The sequence below is a fragment of the Ranitomeya variabilis genome, chromosome 3 (genome assembly GCF_051348905.1).
Source record: "Ranitomeya variabilis isolate aRanVar5 chromosome 3, aRanVar5.hap1, whole genome shotgun sequence".
Lineage (NCBI taxonomy): Eukaryota > Metazoa > Chordata > Amphibia > Anura > Dendrobatidae > Ranitomeya > Ranitomeya variabilis.
Genome location: NC_135234.1, coordinates 448,561,056 through 448,577,886, shown reverse-complemented (window position 1 = coordinate 448,577,886; position 16,831 = coordinate 448,561,056). Strand labels below are relative to the sequence as shown.

At 44.1% G+C, this 16,831-nt stretch overlaps 1 protein-coding gene across 2 annotated transcripts in view; it reads left to right on the top strand.

Annotated features, from left to right (window-relative positions):
* The window catches only part of RABEP1 (rabaptin, RAB GTPase binding effector protein 1), a 118,899-nt gene extending 106,980 nt beyond the window's left edge, over positions 1-11,919 (top strand). For both annotated transcript variants that reach the window (XM_077296512.1, XM_077296513.1), the window contains exons 15-18: positions 143-198; positions 496-594; positions 10,462-10,578; positions 11,453-11,919. In XM_077296512.1, the coding sequence (XP_077152627.1) occupies positions 143-198; positions 496-594; positions 10,462-10,578; positions 11,453-11,554 (374 nt within the window). In that variant the 3' untranslated portion in view covers positions 11,555-11,919. The remainder of the gene's footprint in view (positions 1-142; positions 199-495; positions 595-10,461; positions 10,579-11,452) is intronic.
* Positions 11,920-16,831: the final 4,912 nt, after the last annotated feature.

Below are 16,831 nucleotides of genomic sequence, written 5' to 3'. Positions count from 1 at the left end.
CAATATAAGACAGTATGTATGGTTATCATTGTGATTTATTCATTTAGTTTTTGTGCCATCACTATATGGTTTCATATGCAGACACATTCTTGCTGGATTTATTTTTCTTCAATGTTAAGATAATTTGCTTCTCTTTTTATAGCATCAATATCAAGTTTAAAAGTGGAGCTGGACAGGATAAAAGTGGAAAAGGAGCAGGTATGGGCCTAAATCTATGTTCTTATTCAGGATTTTCACATGTATACTTTTTTTTAATAGCATTTCTTTATTAATGCATGTTTGTCAGGATTAAAGCCAAATACATTGCTTGATTTACGTTACCCGGATCCGAGGCAAATGCACAGTCAAAAGCTGCTTTCACGGTCTGTTGGCTGACTGGTTGCTACATGGTGCCAAGTGATCTCTCGAGGCAGGTCAATTATAAGGTCTGGTGTACAACAGTATCATAGTATGATTAGTTGGCGTTCTTTTTTTTTCTTTTTTTTTTTCCTACAGCTGGAATCCACCTTGCAGCAAAAAACAAAAGAACTTCAGGATATTCAAGAACTGAAAATCTCTTTAGAAGAGCAGCTTAGAAAGGAGACCTCAAGCAAGGTAAATGTTAAGACATTTCTTGTATTAAGAATTCTAGATTATAAAAGATTTGTTTGAGGATTTCCAAACTGTGTTGACTTGGAAAATACGCTGTTGCTGCTGATACACGTCAACGAGGTCTGTTGGCCGACGCTCAGCCGTCACTGGTCTCCTGACTTCCTAAGAAATATTCATGGTTGGATCAGCTGTGACATGTGGGTATCTCTAGGGAAACTCCACCCAACCTTGGTTTATGGCTCACCACTTGTGGGTAGAGTTGTGGCCAGCCACTCCCTAAACCTAAAGGATCCTTGAAGCAACTTTGCTGATAAATATTTAAGTGCTTGATTCCCATGCACTCAAAAATCCCGAAGGAACTGTGGTACACACTTATTTAGCAGTTTACACCAGTTTTGTGTTAGAGAATTGCCAACGTTAGTGTGCACCAAGTTAAACACTTTTTAAATTTTTTGCCAAATGCTAATTGAAAGATGCATATTTTAGAGAGATTTCTTAAGATAAGTCAGAAAACAGCATGCATTATATCACAAACCTTGTCATATCAGGATTTAATTGTCTCATTTTCAGACAATATAAAATACTTTTTATGTATTAATTGGTATGTGTCAATAATAAATTTGAAGCAAACCACTCCAAAGACCTTATTTGTTAGGCTGGCGTATGAAGTACCAATCTTAAAGGGAACTTGTCAGGTGATGCATGCTGCCCAAACCATGGGTATAGGCAGAGGCTTGCTTTTCACTGTCAGACAGGCGATTCTGCGGGGACCCCACCTGTACGACTAGTCACCTGCACACCTCAGTCTCAGGTGCCTATTAGAAGTATATCTTTCTGTACGGTTTGTACAGCATGTATTACCTGACATGTTCCCTTTCAATAAATGTCTGTCTATATGCTGAAGGCTCCTCTTTATTAGCAAGAAGGGAGAACACCAAGTAAAATTACCTCAAGCTGATAGTCTTAGACCCTGATTCCTCAAAGTGTTTACCCCATTAAACTATTTAAACTTGAAGAGTGAAGAAGAAACACTGCCACATCTGCATGGAAAAGACAGTTTGCAAAAGAGTCTCCTAAGTCCGCCATGGAGTTGAGATATTAGGGTGGAGGTGAAGAGCTACATAAAATCCTTGATCCACCATGAAGGCTATAGAATTCTAGCACTTTTCCCTTTCCTGCGTCTGTCTTCTGATTTTGAAGAATCAGTAAGGGTACCGTCTCACAGTGGCACTTTTGTCGCTACGACGGTACGATCCGTGACGTTCCAGCGATATCCATACGATATCGCTGTGTCTGACACGCAGCGGCGATCAGGGACCCCGCTGAGAATCGTACGTCGTAGCAGATCGTTTGGAACTTTCTTTCGTCGCTGCATCTCCCGCTGTCATCGCTGGATCGTTGTGTGTGACACCGATCCAGCGATGCGTTCGCTTGTAACCAGGGTAAACATCGGGTTACTAAGCGCAGGGCCGCGCTTAGTAACCCGATGTTTACCGTGGTTACCAGCGTAAAAGTAAAAAAAAAACCAAACAGTACATACTCACATTCCGGTGTCTGTCCCCCGGCGTTCTGCTTCTCTGCACTGTGAGCGCCGGCCAACCGGAAAGCGAGCACAGCGGTGACGTCACCGCTGTGCTTTCCGGCTGGCGCAGACACAATGCAGAGAAGCAGAACGCCGGGGGACAGACACCGGAATGTAAGTATGTACTGTTTGGGTTTTTTTACTTTTACGCTGGTAACCACGGTAAACATCGGGTTACTAAGCGCGGCCCTGCGCTTAGTAACCCGATGTTTACCCTGGTTACCCGGGGACTTCGGCATCGTTGGTCGCTGGAGAGCGGTCTGTGTGACAGCTCCCCAGCGACCACACAACCACTTACCAACGATCACGGCCAGGTCGTATCGCTGGTCGTGATCGTTGGTAAATCGTTATGTGAGACGGTACCCTAGGTCAGACAGAGAGTGAGTGTCTTCAGATTCCTATTCAGACAGTGGTGCAGGAGGTCACCTGTGCTTTGCGGTAGAAGGCCCTGATCGGTTGGTCAAGGCAGTAAGGTCCTCCATGGGAATCATAGTAGATTCTAAGGCCCAAAAGTTAGTGCAGGACATCATGCTCAGGTGGCTGGAGCAGAAAAAGCAGTGAACATTTCCAGTAAATGAGAAGATACAGGCCCTCATTCAACAAGAGTGAAAAAGACCTGAAAAGAAAGCTTTAGGCCATGTGCACACGTTCAGTATTTTTCGCGTTTTTTTCGCGTTTTTTCGCTATAAAAACGTGATAAAAACGCGAAAAAAACGCTAACATATGCCTCCCATTATTTTCAGTGTATTCCGCATTTTTTGTGCAAATGTAGCCTTTTTTTCCGCGAAAAAATCGCATCGCGGAAAAAAAAGCAACATGTTCATTAAAATGCGGAATTGCAGGGGATTCCGCACACCTAGGAGTCCATTGATCTGCTTACTTCCCGCACGGGGCTGTGCCCACCATGCGGGAAGTAAGCAGATTATGTGCGGTTGGTACCCAGGGTGGAGGAGAGGAGACTCTCCTCCACGGACTGGGCACCATATAAGTGGTCAAAAAATAAGAATTAAAATAAAAAATAGTCCTATACTCACCTTCGATGTCTTCCCGCCTCTCAGCTGCATACTGCCGCTTCGGTTCCTGTAGCTGGTGTGCGGTGAAGGACCTGTGATGACGTCACTGTCTTGTGATTGGTCGTGAGCGGTCATGTGACCGCTCACGTGACCGCGACGTCATGGAAGGTCCTGCGCGCACACACCCATCTATACGGAACGGACGCCGGTGAGGAGATCAGCTGTCTGCGGGTGAGTATAAGCATTTTTTTTATTTTTTTTAAACATTCTATCTTTTACTATAGATGGTGCAAAAGCAGCATCTATAGTAAAAAGTTGGTCACACTTGTCAAACGCTATGTTTGACAAGTGTGACCAACCTGTCAGTCAGTTTTCCAAGCGATGCTACAGATCGCTTGGAAAACTTTAGCATTCTGCAAGCTAATTACGCTTGCAGAATGCCAAAAAAACGCGAAAAAACCGGAAAAAAAACGCAAAAAAAAAAATGCGGATTTCTTGCAGAAAATTTCCGGTTTTCTTCAGGAAATTTCTGCAAGAAATCCGGACGTGTGCACATACCCTTAGGGTACACATACAGTGTTTTTCACTTCTTGCTCCTCCTGTCAGGCTGTGCTACCAAGCGGGCATACTGCTCCGCTCTGTCATGCTTGTGACCCTAAATGCGCTCAGGGGCCCCCCACCGCGACCGAACCCACGGTGACCAGTCCCCCTGAGTGGGCTTTGTCACTCTCACAATCTATGGCTTCCTTGTCTAAAGTGATTGAGTCCCTCTAGGAGCAGGACCACTAATCCGCCTGCCCAAGAAAATTCCCCTGCAGCAGGGGAAACTTCGGCCTGCAGGGGCCGCTCTCATTCTAGACACAAGCGGGCATCTAGGAAGCGTGTTCGTAGCTCGTCCCCCAGGCCTTCTGGTGCCTTGGCATCCGTTAGCTCTGCTTCCCGCTCTCGCTCTCCAGGCACCTATAGCGACCAGGACCCTGAACCTAAGTCTGATGGGCCCCTTGATCTAGAGTCGCCAGGTTATCAGAGTACTATAGATAGTCTCATTGAGGCCGTCAACCAGTCACTCCAGGTTGATGAGGAGCCTGCGACTTCCCATACGGATAATTCGGTGTCCTTCAAAAGGACCAAGCGTCCTCATAGGGTGTTTGCCAATCACCCGGAGTTCCAGGACATAGTTCAGCAACATAGGGAGCGTCCGGACAATCGCTTTGCAGGTCAGAGATCTCTGGAGTCCAAATATCCTTTCTCGCCTGACCTCCTCAAACAATGGACCGAATCCCCTCCTGTGGATCCTCCTGTTTCACGTTTGTCCTCCAAAACTCTTCTATCCTTGCCAGACGGATCTTCCATTAAAGATCCCACGGATCCCCTAGTTGACAGCCTCGCCCGTTCAGTTTTTGAGGAATCAGGTTTGGCGCTCTTACCCTCTTTTGCTGCTACATGGGTAGCCAAAGCCGTGATTTTTTGGGCAGACTCTCTGGATAAGGCCTAACAGAACAGTGATCTCCCCTCTGACATAGCGGAGCTAGCTAATCAAATTTCCTTGGCTGGCGATGACTTAGCAAACGCTTCCCTGGACGCGGCTAATTGCTCTGCACTTACAGCTTCAAACGATTTGGCGATTAGAAGAGCACTATGTCTGAGAAACTCAGCGGACTCTGCATCTCAGTGGCCGCTTATTTGGTGAAAAGCTGGACCAACTGATTTCAGACGCTACAGGAGGGAAAAGTACTTCCCTCCCCCAGCAGAGATTCAGACATCCGATCCGCAGGCTCGTTTTCGGTCCTTTCATGGCAATTACGCATGGTCCTCCTCGGCCAGTTCCCTTGATTCAGGGTGTCGCGCCCTAACACTCCTGGAGGGGCCGCACCATGCAGTCTAGGTCCAGGGGATCCAGACCCCAAAGATATTCTACTAAATGACTTGCAATCTTGACCGGACGACACCAGCAGAGTAGGCGGACGCCTTCTCTTGTTTCATCATACCTGGCTTGCTCCCCCCTCCAACCTGGTTTTTTGCTTCCCAGCCTCCCGAAGCGGGAACGCACGCTCTGGCTTTTTCCCAGGCCATTGAGTCACTCCGTCGAGACGGGGTCATTGTCCCTGTCCCAGAGGACGAAAGGTTCCGCGGTTTTTATTCAAATCTGTTCATGGTCCCCAAAAAGGATGGAACAGTCAGGCTCATCCTGGACCTAAAGCTCTTAAATAGATTTGTCAAGGTCCGACATTTCAGGATGGAATCCCTCCGTTCCGTCATCGCCTCGATGGAGCAGGGTGAGTTCTTAGCCTCCATCGACATTCGGGATGCGTATCTTCACATCCCAATTTTCCCGCCTCACCAAAGGTTCCTTCGCTTCGCTGTCCGCGAGGAACATTTTCAGTTCATGGCCTTACCTTTCGGCCTTGCCACTGCCCCCAGAGTTTTCACAAAGGTCATGGCGGGGGTCATGGCCATTCTACACGCTCGAGGTCTAGTCGTGCTCCCCTATCTAGACGACCTACTGGTCAAACGTCCATCCTTCCAAGCCTGCGAGGAGTGCGTCCGCATTTCCTTGGATACTCTTTCTCAACTGGGTTGGTTGATCAATAAAAAAGTCGTCTCCTGTTCCAGCTCAGCGGATCTCCTTCTTGGGCATGACTTTGGACACTTCCCAAGGGTTGGTGCTTCTCCCTCGGAACAAGGTCCTAGCTCTTCAACAGGGGGTCCGGAAGCTCCATCAACCATCCTCCTGTTCCATTCATTTCGGCATGAGGATTCTCCGGAAGATGGTGGCCGCATTGGAGGCAATCCTGTTTGCGCAACTGCATCTTCGTCCCCTTCAGCACGCACTGCTGGACGCATGGGACGGGAGTCCTTTTTCCCCTCGACCGACTGTGTCCTCTGACCCTCGAATCAATTAGTCAGGCACTCCAATGGTGGACGCTCCAAACCTTTCTTCTCCAAGGGAGGTCCTTCCTCCCAGTCCATTGGCTGGTAGTCCTACCGGTGCCAGCCTCCTCGGCTCGGGAGCGGTTTTTCGTCATCACACTGCACAGGGGACCTGGACTCCTCACGAGTCTCGCCTTCCAATCAATATCCTGGAGATCCGTGTGATTTGGCTGTCCTTGAGGCGGTTCCATCATCTCCTAGCAGGCCGCCCCATCCGTATCCAGTCGGACAATGCCACGGCTGTGGCTTATATAAATCATCAGGGGGGCACCCGCAGCAGAGCTGCAATGCGCAAGGTAGAGCATATCCTTCGCTGGGCCGAAAACAAACCACTCTGTCATATCGACCGTTCACATTCCAGGAGTGGAAAATTGGGCTGCGGACTTCCTCAGCCGTCAAGGTCTTGCCTCAGGAGAGTGGTCTCTCCATCAGGACATTTTCCAACAGATCTGCCTTCGTTGGGGTACTCTGGACGTAGACTTGATGGCTTCCTGGTTCAATGCCAAGGTACCCGAGAGCAATCGGGGTGGACACGCTGGTCCTTCCTTGGAGTCAGTTTCACCTTCCTTATCTGTTTCCTCCCCTGCCCTTGCTTCCGAGAGTCATCAGGAAGATCAGGGCGGAGTGTGTGCCGGTGATTCTCATCGCTACGGATTGGCCTCGCCTGGTGTGGTACACAGAGCTGGTCCAACTCATCGCAGATGTTCCTTGGCGACTACCAGATTGTCCGGATCTGCTTTCTCAGGGTCCGATCTACTACCAGAACTCAGGGGCCCCGTGTTTGACGGCTTGGCCGTTGAATCCTGGGTTCTGACTCAAGCATGTTTTTCCCGCAAAGTAGTTTCCACCTTGATCAATGCCCGAAAGCCGGTGTCATTGCGCATCTATCATCGAACCTGGAAGACTTTCTTTGAATGGTGCAGAAGTAGAGGTCGCCCTCTGTTGGTTTTCAACATCCCTACCATCCTGGAATTCCTTCAATCCGGTCTGGACTTAGGGCTATAGTCGCGTTCCCTTAAAGGGCAGGTCTCGGCTTTGTCAGTCCTTTTCAAGCGGAAAATTGCTTCAAAACCTCAGGTGAGAACGTTCTTTCAGGGAGTCTCCCATGTGGTGCCTCCGTATAGAGCACCTCTAGAGGCTTGGGACCTTAATCTGGTCCTAGGCATCTTGCAGGAATCTCCCTTACAGTCGTTGCAGGACATCTCTCTATCTCTCCTCTCATGGAAGGTGGCCTTTCTTGTCGCTATTACTTCGATCAGACGAGTCTCGAAGTTGGCTGCCCTTTCCTGTCGGACGCCGTTCCTTACATTCCACTGAGACAAGGTGGTCCTCAGACCGTCCCCTACCTTTCTTCCAAAGGTGGTGTCTTCCTTCCACCTTAACGAGGATATCGTTCTTCCTTTGTTTTGTCCTGCTCTGACGCACCGCTTGGAGATGGCTCTTCACTCCCTGGATCTTGTGAGAGCTCTCAGGAAGTATGTGTCTAGGACGGCACCTTTTCGACAGACGGAAACTCTGTTCATGCTCCGGCAGGACACTGGAAGGGACTGGCCACTTCTAAGTCGACAATCGCCAGATGGATTCGGTCGACTATTCAAGAGGCTTATCTCGTCAGAGGCAAGCCTATCCCAGCGGGTATCAGGGCACATTCCACTCGGTCGGTGGGTGCTTCCTGGGCCATTCAGAATCAAGCATCTGCAGAGCAAGTTTGCAAGCTGCAACCTGATCTGGCCTGCACACTTTGTCAAAGCATTATAATGTCCATACTCGGGCATCTGCAGATGCAAGCCTGGGTAGGCGTATTCTGCAGGCAGCGGTGATGTACCTTTAGACAGCAGGTGCCATGAGTTTACACTGTTATGTTATTATTTCCCACCCAGGGACTGCTTTGGGACGTCCCACTGTCCTGTGTTCCCCAATGTGGCGATGGAGAAATAGGTATTTTTGTGTACTCACCGTAAATTCCTTTTCTCCGAGCCACTCATTGGGGGACACAGCACCCACCCTTCTTTGGCTTGTTGCCTATGTTGAGCATTATAGTTTTGACATGTACCTACGGTTAAATTGTTTTGTTAATCTCCTACTGCTTGGTCACTTAACTGGTTCTATCAGGAGCCAGTGGTCGGTGTATACTGCAGAAGAGGAGTTAACCCTTTTTGTATTTACTTAGTGTCAGCCTCCTAGTGGCAGCAGCATACATCCACCGTCCTGTGTCCCCCAATGAGTGGCTCAGAGAAAAGGATTTTACGGTGCGTACACAAAAATCCCTATTTCAGCGATCTGTACCGCTTGTCCATGATGGTCTTGTTAGACAACTGGATAGTCAGCTTTGGGATAAAGTGGCAACAGACAACATCCTGGCCACTTTCCCGTTGATGCGGGGAGCAGCCGCATTTTTAATTGACACTTCTGCAGACTCTGTGAGATTGGCAGTCAACTCAGCAGTTCTCTCCATTGCAGCCCGAAGATCCCTATGACTTAAGTGGTGGCCTGTATATATCTAATCGATAACCAAACTCTGTTCCATCTCATGTGAAGGGGAGTATCTGTTTTGATCCTGTGCTGGATGATATCCTAGACAAAGCTGGAAATGGCAAGAAGGGGTTCCCTAATTTGTCCATCCCTGCATACAAGAGATCATTTTTGGAAGAGAATATATGGCTGGAGGAGAACTAAAGAACAAGAGAAATGGCAAGAGCGGCAGAGGGTTCAAGTTTGTGGGGTCTCTCCTCGGGCAAAAAAATCATCCCAGTGACGACATTCTCCGGGTAGAGGCAAGGATTTCCCTCTTCTTCTCTGCCTGGCCAAGAGTCTCATGGAGCGGCTGGATTCTTCATATAGTGCAGCCTGGCCTGAGATTGGAGTTTATAGCTGTTCCTCCACAGACCTTTGTTCTAAGGACTCCTCAGAGGCCTCTGGGGAACAGTTAACCCTGGGAACAGAAGTTCTGGAACTTGTACAAAAAATCTGTTCTAACAGAAGTTCCAGTAGAGGAAGAAAGAGTTTCTATTCTCCCCTTCTCTTGATAAGGAAGTCAGACTGCACCTTCAGGACTATCATCAATCTGACAAATGTAAACCAGTTCCTGAAAACCCGACATTTCAAGATGGAGTCCATAAAATCGACTATAAAGCTTATTTTTCCATGCTGTTTATATGTTCGTTCTGGATGTAAAGGACTCGTACATCATGTCCTAATTCATACACAAGATCAGAAGTTCCTGTGAGTGGCTCTACTCAAAGATGGGAAGACCAGGCATTTTCAATTCAGGGCCCTGCCCTTGGGTTTGTTAGTGGTCCCAAGGGTCTTTATGAAAATTATAGCAAAAGTGACAGTTCTTCTCTGTGAGCACAACACCCTAGTAATACCATATTTCAACAATTTTCTGATTCTTGGCAAATCTGATGAATATTGCAACTCCCAATTGGCAAGTGGAAGAACCACCCTGACCAAATTAGGCTGGCTGCTGGCTTTGGAACCTGAAATAGTCCAGACTAGTCCCCTTAAGAGTTCAGATTTTTCTGGGCCATTTCTTAGGCTACTTTCACACATCAGTTTTTTTGCCGTCAGGCTCAATCCATCAAATTTTGAAAAAAAAACGGATCTGTCACAAATTGTGAAAAACTGATCTGACGGATCTGTTTTTTCGCCGGATCCGACTAGCTGATCTGGCTAATTGGATCGAGAGAGAGAAGCCTGAATGGAAAATGCTAATGCACATACCCCCAAAAAAAAAAAAGATCGGAGCATGCTCAGTTTTAAAAAAGCGGAATCAGTCACCGGATACCGTCATTTGATGGATCCGGCGCCATATGCTTCAATTCTAGCAAACGCCGGATGGTGCCAGATCCGTCGCTGTCCGCTTTTTCGACGGATCCGGCGAAACACAATTTTCGACGGATCCGGCGAAAAACGGAGGAAATGTGAGGCCATCCGTCGCTAATACAAGTATATGAAAAAAAACTGATCCGGCGGCAACTTTTGCCGGATCCATTTTTTTCAATATTCGCCAGATTGTGCCCAATGGCAAAAAACTGATGTGTGAAAGCAGCCTTAGACTCAGTAAGCCACAGCTGTTACCTTCCAGAAGAAAAGAAAGAAAAAATGTAATACCAGGTATGAAAAGTGATAGAAAACCCTACCATGACTCTCAGGAAGGCCATGTCGTTGCTGGGGATTTTGACAGCTTGTATCCCAGGATGTATGGGCACAGTTGCACACTAGAAGGTTATAGCCAAATATTCTGAGAAAAGAAAGTGCACAAAAAGCTTGTTTAGAAGGAAGATTGATTCTTTCTTCATTTACAATGAAATCTCTCTTTTCTTTTCTGTTCTTGTTTTTTAGACAAGTCTTGAACATTTGTTCTTTGAAGAAAAGAACAAAGCACAGCGGCTACAAACAGAACTGGATGTTAGTGAGCAGGTGCAGAGAGACTTTGTGAAGTTGTCACAAACTCTGCAGGTGAAAACACATGAACGTTATTATATATTGTTGGAAACTGTATGTGCATTTAGTCTTCTATTTCAAAGATTTTTGGTGCCAATTGGTATTGTGAGTATACAGCATAGGTCCTCTGAATAAATTTACCACAATTGTATTTCTTAGAATCTATTGATAACAAGTTAGGTTCCGAGACCTACTTCATACTGTATTGGTTAGAATAACAAAGTGTGTAAGCGAACCTTAGTCGTGTGCCTTCTACCTTTCAATGACCGCTAAAGTCAGTGAATAGGTGAAGTGCTTACGTTCTGTCAGTCACCACTGTTGCCTGGAGCAGCAGTGTGATCGTACAACTGAATTTATTATGTTTATGTACAAGAAGCCAATGGATTAAAATTAAACTGGACAATCCCTTTAATTCTACTTGGTGTAAGCTACAGGGCCACATGTGCAGAAATAGGTTAAAAAGAGGTTACATTTTACTTAAGCAAAGTATATAGTTGACGTTCATTAAATAAGTTGTCTCCCGAGAAGGTGCTGGAAGATCTACTGATGAATGAGCTGGAGGGAGGGCACAGAGGTCTGAACCAATGAGGAGACAGGGGGTGTGTCTCAGACCACTTCACACTTCCTGTACATCATCTGTAATCACAGATCATTGCTCTGCCCTAATGGGAGCAGAGTTAAAAGCAAGCAATATCAGTGAGAAATGATTAACTGTTTGTCATCAGCTACATAGGAAAGATAGTTTGTGAACTCCTGAGAAGACATTCACTTTAAGTTATGTATATTTGTATTTTAAAAGATTGAATTGTATGTATGTTTATAGCCGTATGTGAGTAACAACACAAAACAGTAAATTTGATGTTTTGAGGTTTTTTTTGTTTTTTTTTAGGTGCAGTTGGAACGTATTCGGCAAACAGAGTCATTAGAGGCAATCCGAGCTATTCTGAACGATACAAAACTGACTGACATTAATCAGCTTCCCGAGACATGACATTGCTGTGTCACACAGATCTATGGTTGCAGCTGAGGTTTTTGTAAAACTCATCTTTATAGTAACAATTAATTATTTAACTCTTATCCCAGATCAGAGGACATGGCTGTATGTGAATAAGAGCACTGTATAAGGGAATAAATCATTGTGCGGGTAGGTGTCCTGAAAGCTAGGAGCAAAATCTTTCCGTGAGGAACACTAATGAAACTTGTTGCTTACTCTTTACTAAACAGTGCTGTCCCTACAATAATAATAATAAAAGTATGTGTATTTTGTCTTTTCTTTTCATTTCAAGTAACAAAAGTAAAATAACAAGTGGAGGACTTTGTGACAGCCTTTACATAAACCATTCTACTTGTCCCATTCGCTTCCTCAGAAGTATAGTTATTTGACAGATCTATTGTGCACATTATAATGTGTTCCTTTTCTTTTGCACAATGCCCTTCGGTTTGAATTATTTTACTCTTAGGATTATAACCTTATGGAAATTTTGGAATCTACTCTATGAACATAAGTCCAGTTGTTACAATATGGGTAAAAGTATCTGGTGCAAACAGAGCTTGACCCAATTATGAATCCAAATGCGGAACCTCTGAACATAAAGTGGTGTATTGGTTCTCATTCCTGTATGGCTGGAGGTCAGAATTTCATTTCACGGTTCTATTGTCTTGACGCAGCTGCAGTAAAAATTGTTAATTCGCACATGAAGAACATTAGCAATACTGGTGGTTTGTTTTTTTTATTTGTAAAGGACTTGTAACATAACGAGCAGTGGTGTGGTCTGTCAATTATTCAGTTGTGCAGTATATACAGGTCCTTCTCAAAAAATTAGCATATAGTGTTAAATTTCATTATTTACCATAATGTAATGATTACAATTAAACTTTCATATATTATAGATTCATTATCCACCAACTGAAATTTGTCAGGTCTTTTATTGTTTTAATACTGATGATTTTGGCATACAACTCCTGAAAACCCAAAAAACCTGTCTCAATAAACTGGCATATTTCACCCGTCCAATCAAATAAAAGTGTTTTTTAATAACAAACAAAAAAACAATCAAATAATAATGTTCAGTTATGCACTCAATACTTGGTCGGGAATCCTTTGGCAGAAATGACTGCTTCAATGCGGCGTGGCATGGAGGCAATCAGCCTGTGACACTGCTGAGATGTTATGGAGGCCCAGGATGCTTCAATAGCGGCCTTAAGCTCATCCAGAGTGTTGGGTCTTGCGTCTCTCAACTTTCTCTTCACAATATCCCACAGATTCTCTATGGGGTTCAGGTCAGGAGAGTTGGCAGGCCAATTGAGCACAGTAATACCATGGTCAGTAAACCATTTACCAGTGGTTTTGGCACTGTGAGCAGGTGCCAGGTCGTGCTGGAAAATGAAATCTTCATCTCCATAAAGCATTTCAGCCGATGGAAGCATGAAGTGCTCCAAAATCTCCTGATAGCTAGCTGCATTGACCCTGCCCTTGATGAAACACAGTGGACCAACACCAGCAGCTGACATGGCACCCCACACCATCACTGACTGTGGGTACTTGACACTGGACTTCAGGCATTTTGGCATTTCCTTCTCCCCAGTCTTCCTCCAGACTCTGGCACCTTGATTTCCGAATGACATGCAAAATTTGCTTTCATCAGAAAAAAGTACTTGGGACCACTTAGCAACAGTCCAGTGCTGCTTCTCTGTAGCCCAGGTCAGGCGCTTCTGCCGCTGTTTATGGTTCAAAAGTGGCTTTACCTGGGGAATGCGGCACCTGTAGCCCATTTCCTGCACACGCCTGTGCACGGTGGCTCTGGATGTTTCCACACCAGACTCAGTCCACAATCTTCCTCAGGGTCCGGTCACCTCTTCTCGTTGTACAGCGTTTTCTGCCACATTGTTTCCTTCCAACAGACTTACCATTGAGGTGCCTTGATACAGCACTCTGGGAACAGCCTATTTGTTGAGAAATTTCTTTCTGGGTCTTACCCTCTTGCTTGAGGGTGTCAATGATGGCCTTCTTGACATCTGTCAGGTCGCTAGTCTTACCCATGATGGGGGTTTTGAGTAATGAACCAGGCAGGGAGTTTTTAAAAGCCTCAGGTATCTTTTGCATGTGTTTAGAGTTAATTAGTTGATTCAGAAGATTAGGGTAAGAGGTCGTTTAGAGAACCTTTTCTTGATATGCTAATTTATTGAGGCAGGTTTTTTGGGTTTTCAGTTGTATGCCAAAATCATCAGTATTAAAACAATAAAAGACCTGACAAATTTCAGTTGGTGGATAATGAATCTATAATATATGAAAGTTTAATTGTAATCATTACATTATGGTAAATAATGAAATTTAACACTATATGCTAATTTTTTGAGAAGGACCTGTAGACCTTAAAACAGAGTTTATTTCTGTATATTGCAGCATGCACTGCCGGTGTAATGTGTACAGCGGTAACAGTGATTCTGTCTGTTGCATGTCATGTTTGTTTTTTTTTACAGCATATATAAATGCTCATGTCATACTTGCATTTGTCTATAGAAAGGGTAACCTTCACTCACGTGTGGATGCTGTATATTTCCTGGTGGATCTATGACAGCCACAAGCCCCACATAATCTTTCAGTTTTACTTTAGCATGAGAGAATCTATCAACAAGATGCAACTTAACGTAGGGCTAGTTCTAGTAGCGGAAAAAGTAACCCCGTATACAATCATAGTTTACATAGAGACAGTTATTACCAGTTCTTTACTAGTGATTCTATCAGATGCCCTAATTTAAAGCGCCCTAAATGGTTTCAGATTCTGATTTTTTTTTTTTTATATTATTATTTTTTTTTTTTTACACCTAGGGATGGCTTCCATGTCTAACATTCACAGTTTGTGTATTGACCGCATTTATCCAGACAGGCTTCAGGTCTCCTGGTCCGAACTAAACAACCTCATGTTTTCCTGTGTTGTGGAGTTGGGGTCAGGAGACCTTTGGCCATTCTGGACGTCAGACATGTGAAGCCTGCCTTAGTAACACTATTTCAGTAGCTACATTCCATAGTCGTTCGTTAGATTATTTTACATGATTGTACAGCAGTAATTAAAATAAGCAACTGATATATTTTTCTGTGAAACAATGGTTTGACCTTTAAGTAACCGTTTACAAGTATATATTTATAAATTACAAATCTTCTAATACATTCCTAATGTTACAACCACTCACACAATGGACATAACGTCAAAGCCATTAGGTTCTTGTGCAGGTTGCACGTAACCAGGCAAAAGATGGGCGCTCTATCACCCATTAATCCTCTTGGTAGTAGGGCACCCCCTAATGTCACTAGTAATCAGCGCACTATGTCCCATTGGATGGCTCACTGCATTTCAATCCGGGGCCTACAGGAAGTGGTTGTTGTATGTAAAGAAGCAAATCTTTTGTTGAATGGCGAGGAGGGAACTAAAATGGCTTGCTAACTAGCTTTCCATCAGTTATTGGTTGGATGGTCCAGTGATCCTTTCCAGCCAGAGTTGCATAAATGGTGGATTTCCTCTTACTTTGAATTTGAGAAGCTACTCCATTACTTCATTATTGTCCTCATTAGCAGCCTGAGGGCATCCCATATTGCTTCTGACTCCCAATATTCCATTTTTAGGACTCCTATTCCTTAGAATATTAGTGGTAGTTTCCTGATATTTTTTTTACTCACTGGTGATTACTTACGTGTAGTTAATCATTGTGTTGTGTGGCTGACTCTAGTGATGAGCGCACGTGCCCAGATAAGGTGTTATCCGAACACGCTCGTGTGCTAACTGAGTGTCTTTGACATGCTCGAAAAATATGTTCGAGTCCTTGTGGCTTCATGTCTTGCGGCTGTTTGACAGACGCAACACATACAGGGATTGACTAACAGGCAATCCATGCATGTGTTAGGGTTGTCGAACAGCCGCAAGACATGAAGCCACAAGGACTCTAACATATTTTTCAAGCACGCCGAAGACACTTGCTTAGCACACCATATCTGAGCACGTTTGCTTATCATTACTATGTCAAAAAGAATAGTCTGTAACCAGGTCCCAAAGGTGAGGGACAGTAGCATCTTACTGAACCTGTGATGAGACAGGAGGAGATTTTCATACTACCTTAGACCCCCAATATACAGTACCGCAACGCTGCAGGCATCAATCGTTAATTGTGTTCTATATGGCCAGTTTCACATTTCATTTTTTTTTTTTACCTTGTTCATGAAAAATGGATTGTTTTGTTTTATAGTGTGCTGAATTCACTTCTGGTCCTTGTATCAATAATTGCAACAACTACATAGTGGAATTGGGCCAGCAACATAATTTGTCCAAAGTCTTTATTAATAAGCCTTTTACTAAAATGTCAAAAATGCCTTTAAAAAAAAAAATCTGATACAAAGAGACATGATTAATAGAAAAAAGTTGCATTAGAAACAACAGGTATTTTGGTAGGTGCGTCTATGGGGCTGTTCACACGTCCATGATGATTGGCAGGTGGCCAATATTGATCAGGGTCAGATAAAACTCTGCAATGCAAGTCTATTGGTCCATCAAAAAACAATCATCCAGATGGCATCCGAGTGCTGTCAGTTTTTCATGAACTGTTCTACTAGGACACTATGGAGAATATATATATTTTCAACACACAAGAAAAACTGATGAAAATCGGTGATAAAACTGTTGTTTTTTTCGTATATGAAAAAAAACTGATGTTTGAATAAGCCCCAATAATAAACCCTTACGCAAGGCAGCCAACGCTGGAGTAAAAATCTGTCACTTAATTTTCCCATCCTATACCACAGCCCTACGGTATATTATTATACTGCTGTGTAATAACTTTCTCAGCATTGTGTAAAATAAAGGGGTTTGTCCACCTTTTGAGGACACTTTTTTTTTTTTTTTTCCTTAAATGCATGTAGTTATGGCTAAAAATATTTTAGAAAATTGTGTTTTATTTAAAATGTTGCAGGGAGCTCATTCTAAAAGTCCACAGACCACATCAGTTGAGCTTATAGTGGAAAAAAAAAGCCTAAAAAGTTAAACAATACAATATTTTGAATGCAATTAAATTGCAAAAAAATATATGCATTTAAGCAAAAAAAATTTGACAAATTTAACTATACATTTAATAGGGGATTATATATAAATGTCTTTATCTGTGAAGTTTTTTCTCTGATTTTTATTTATGGCGAAAAACAAGAATGAAGACGAGCAGAATGAAATGAGGAAACCCTTTATTATTAGGAAGATCCTCTCATTTTTGCCGTTATTAATTTTCA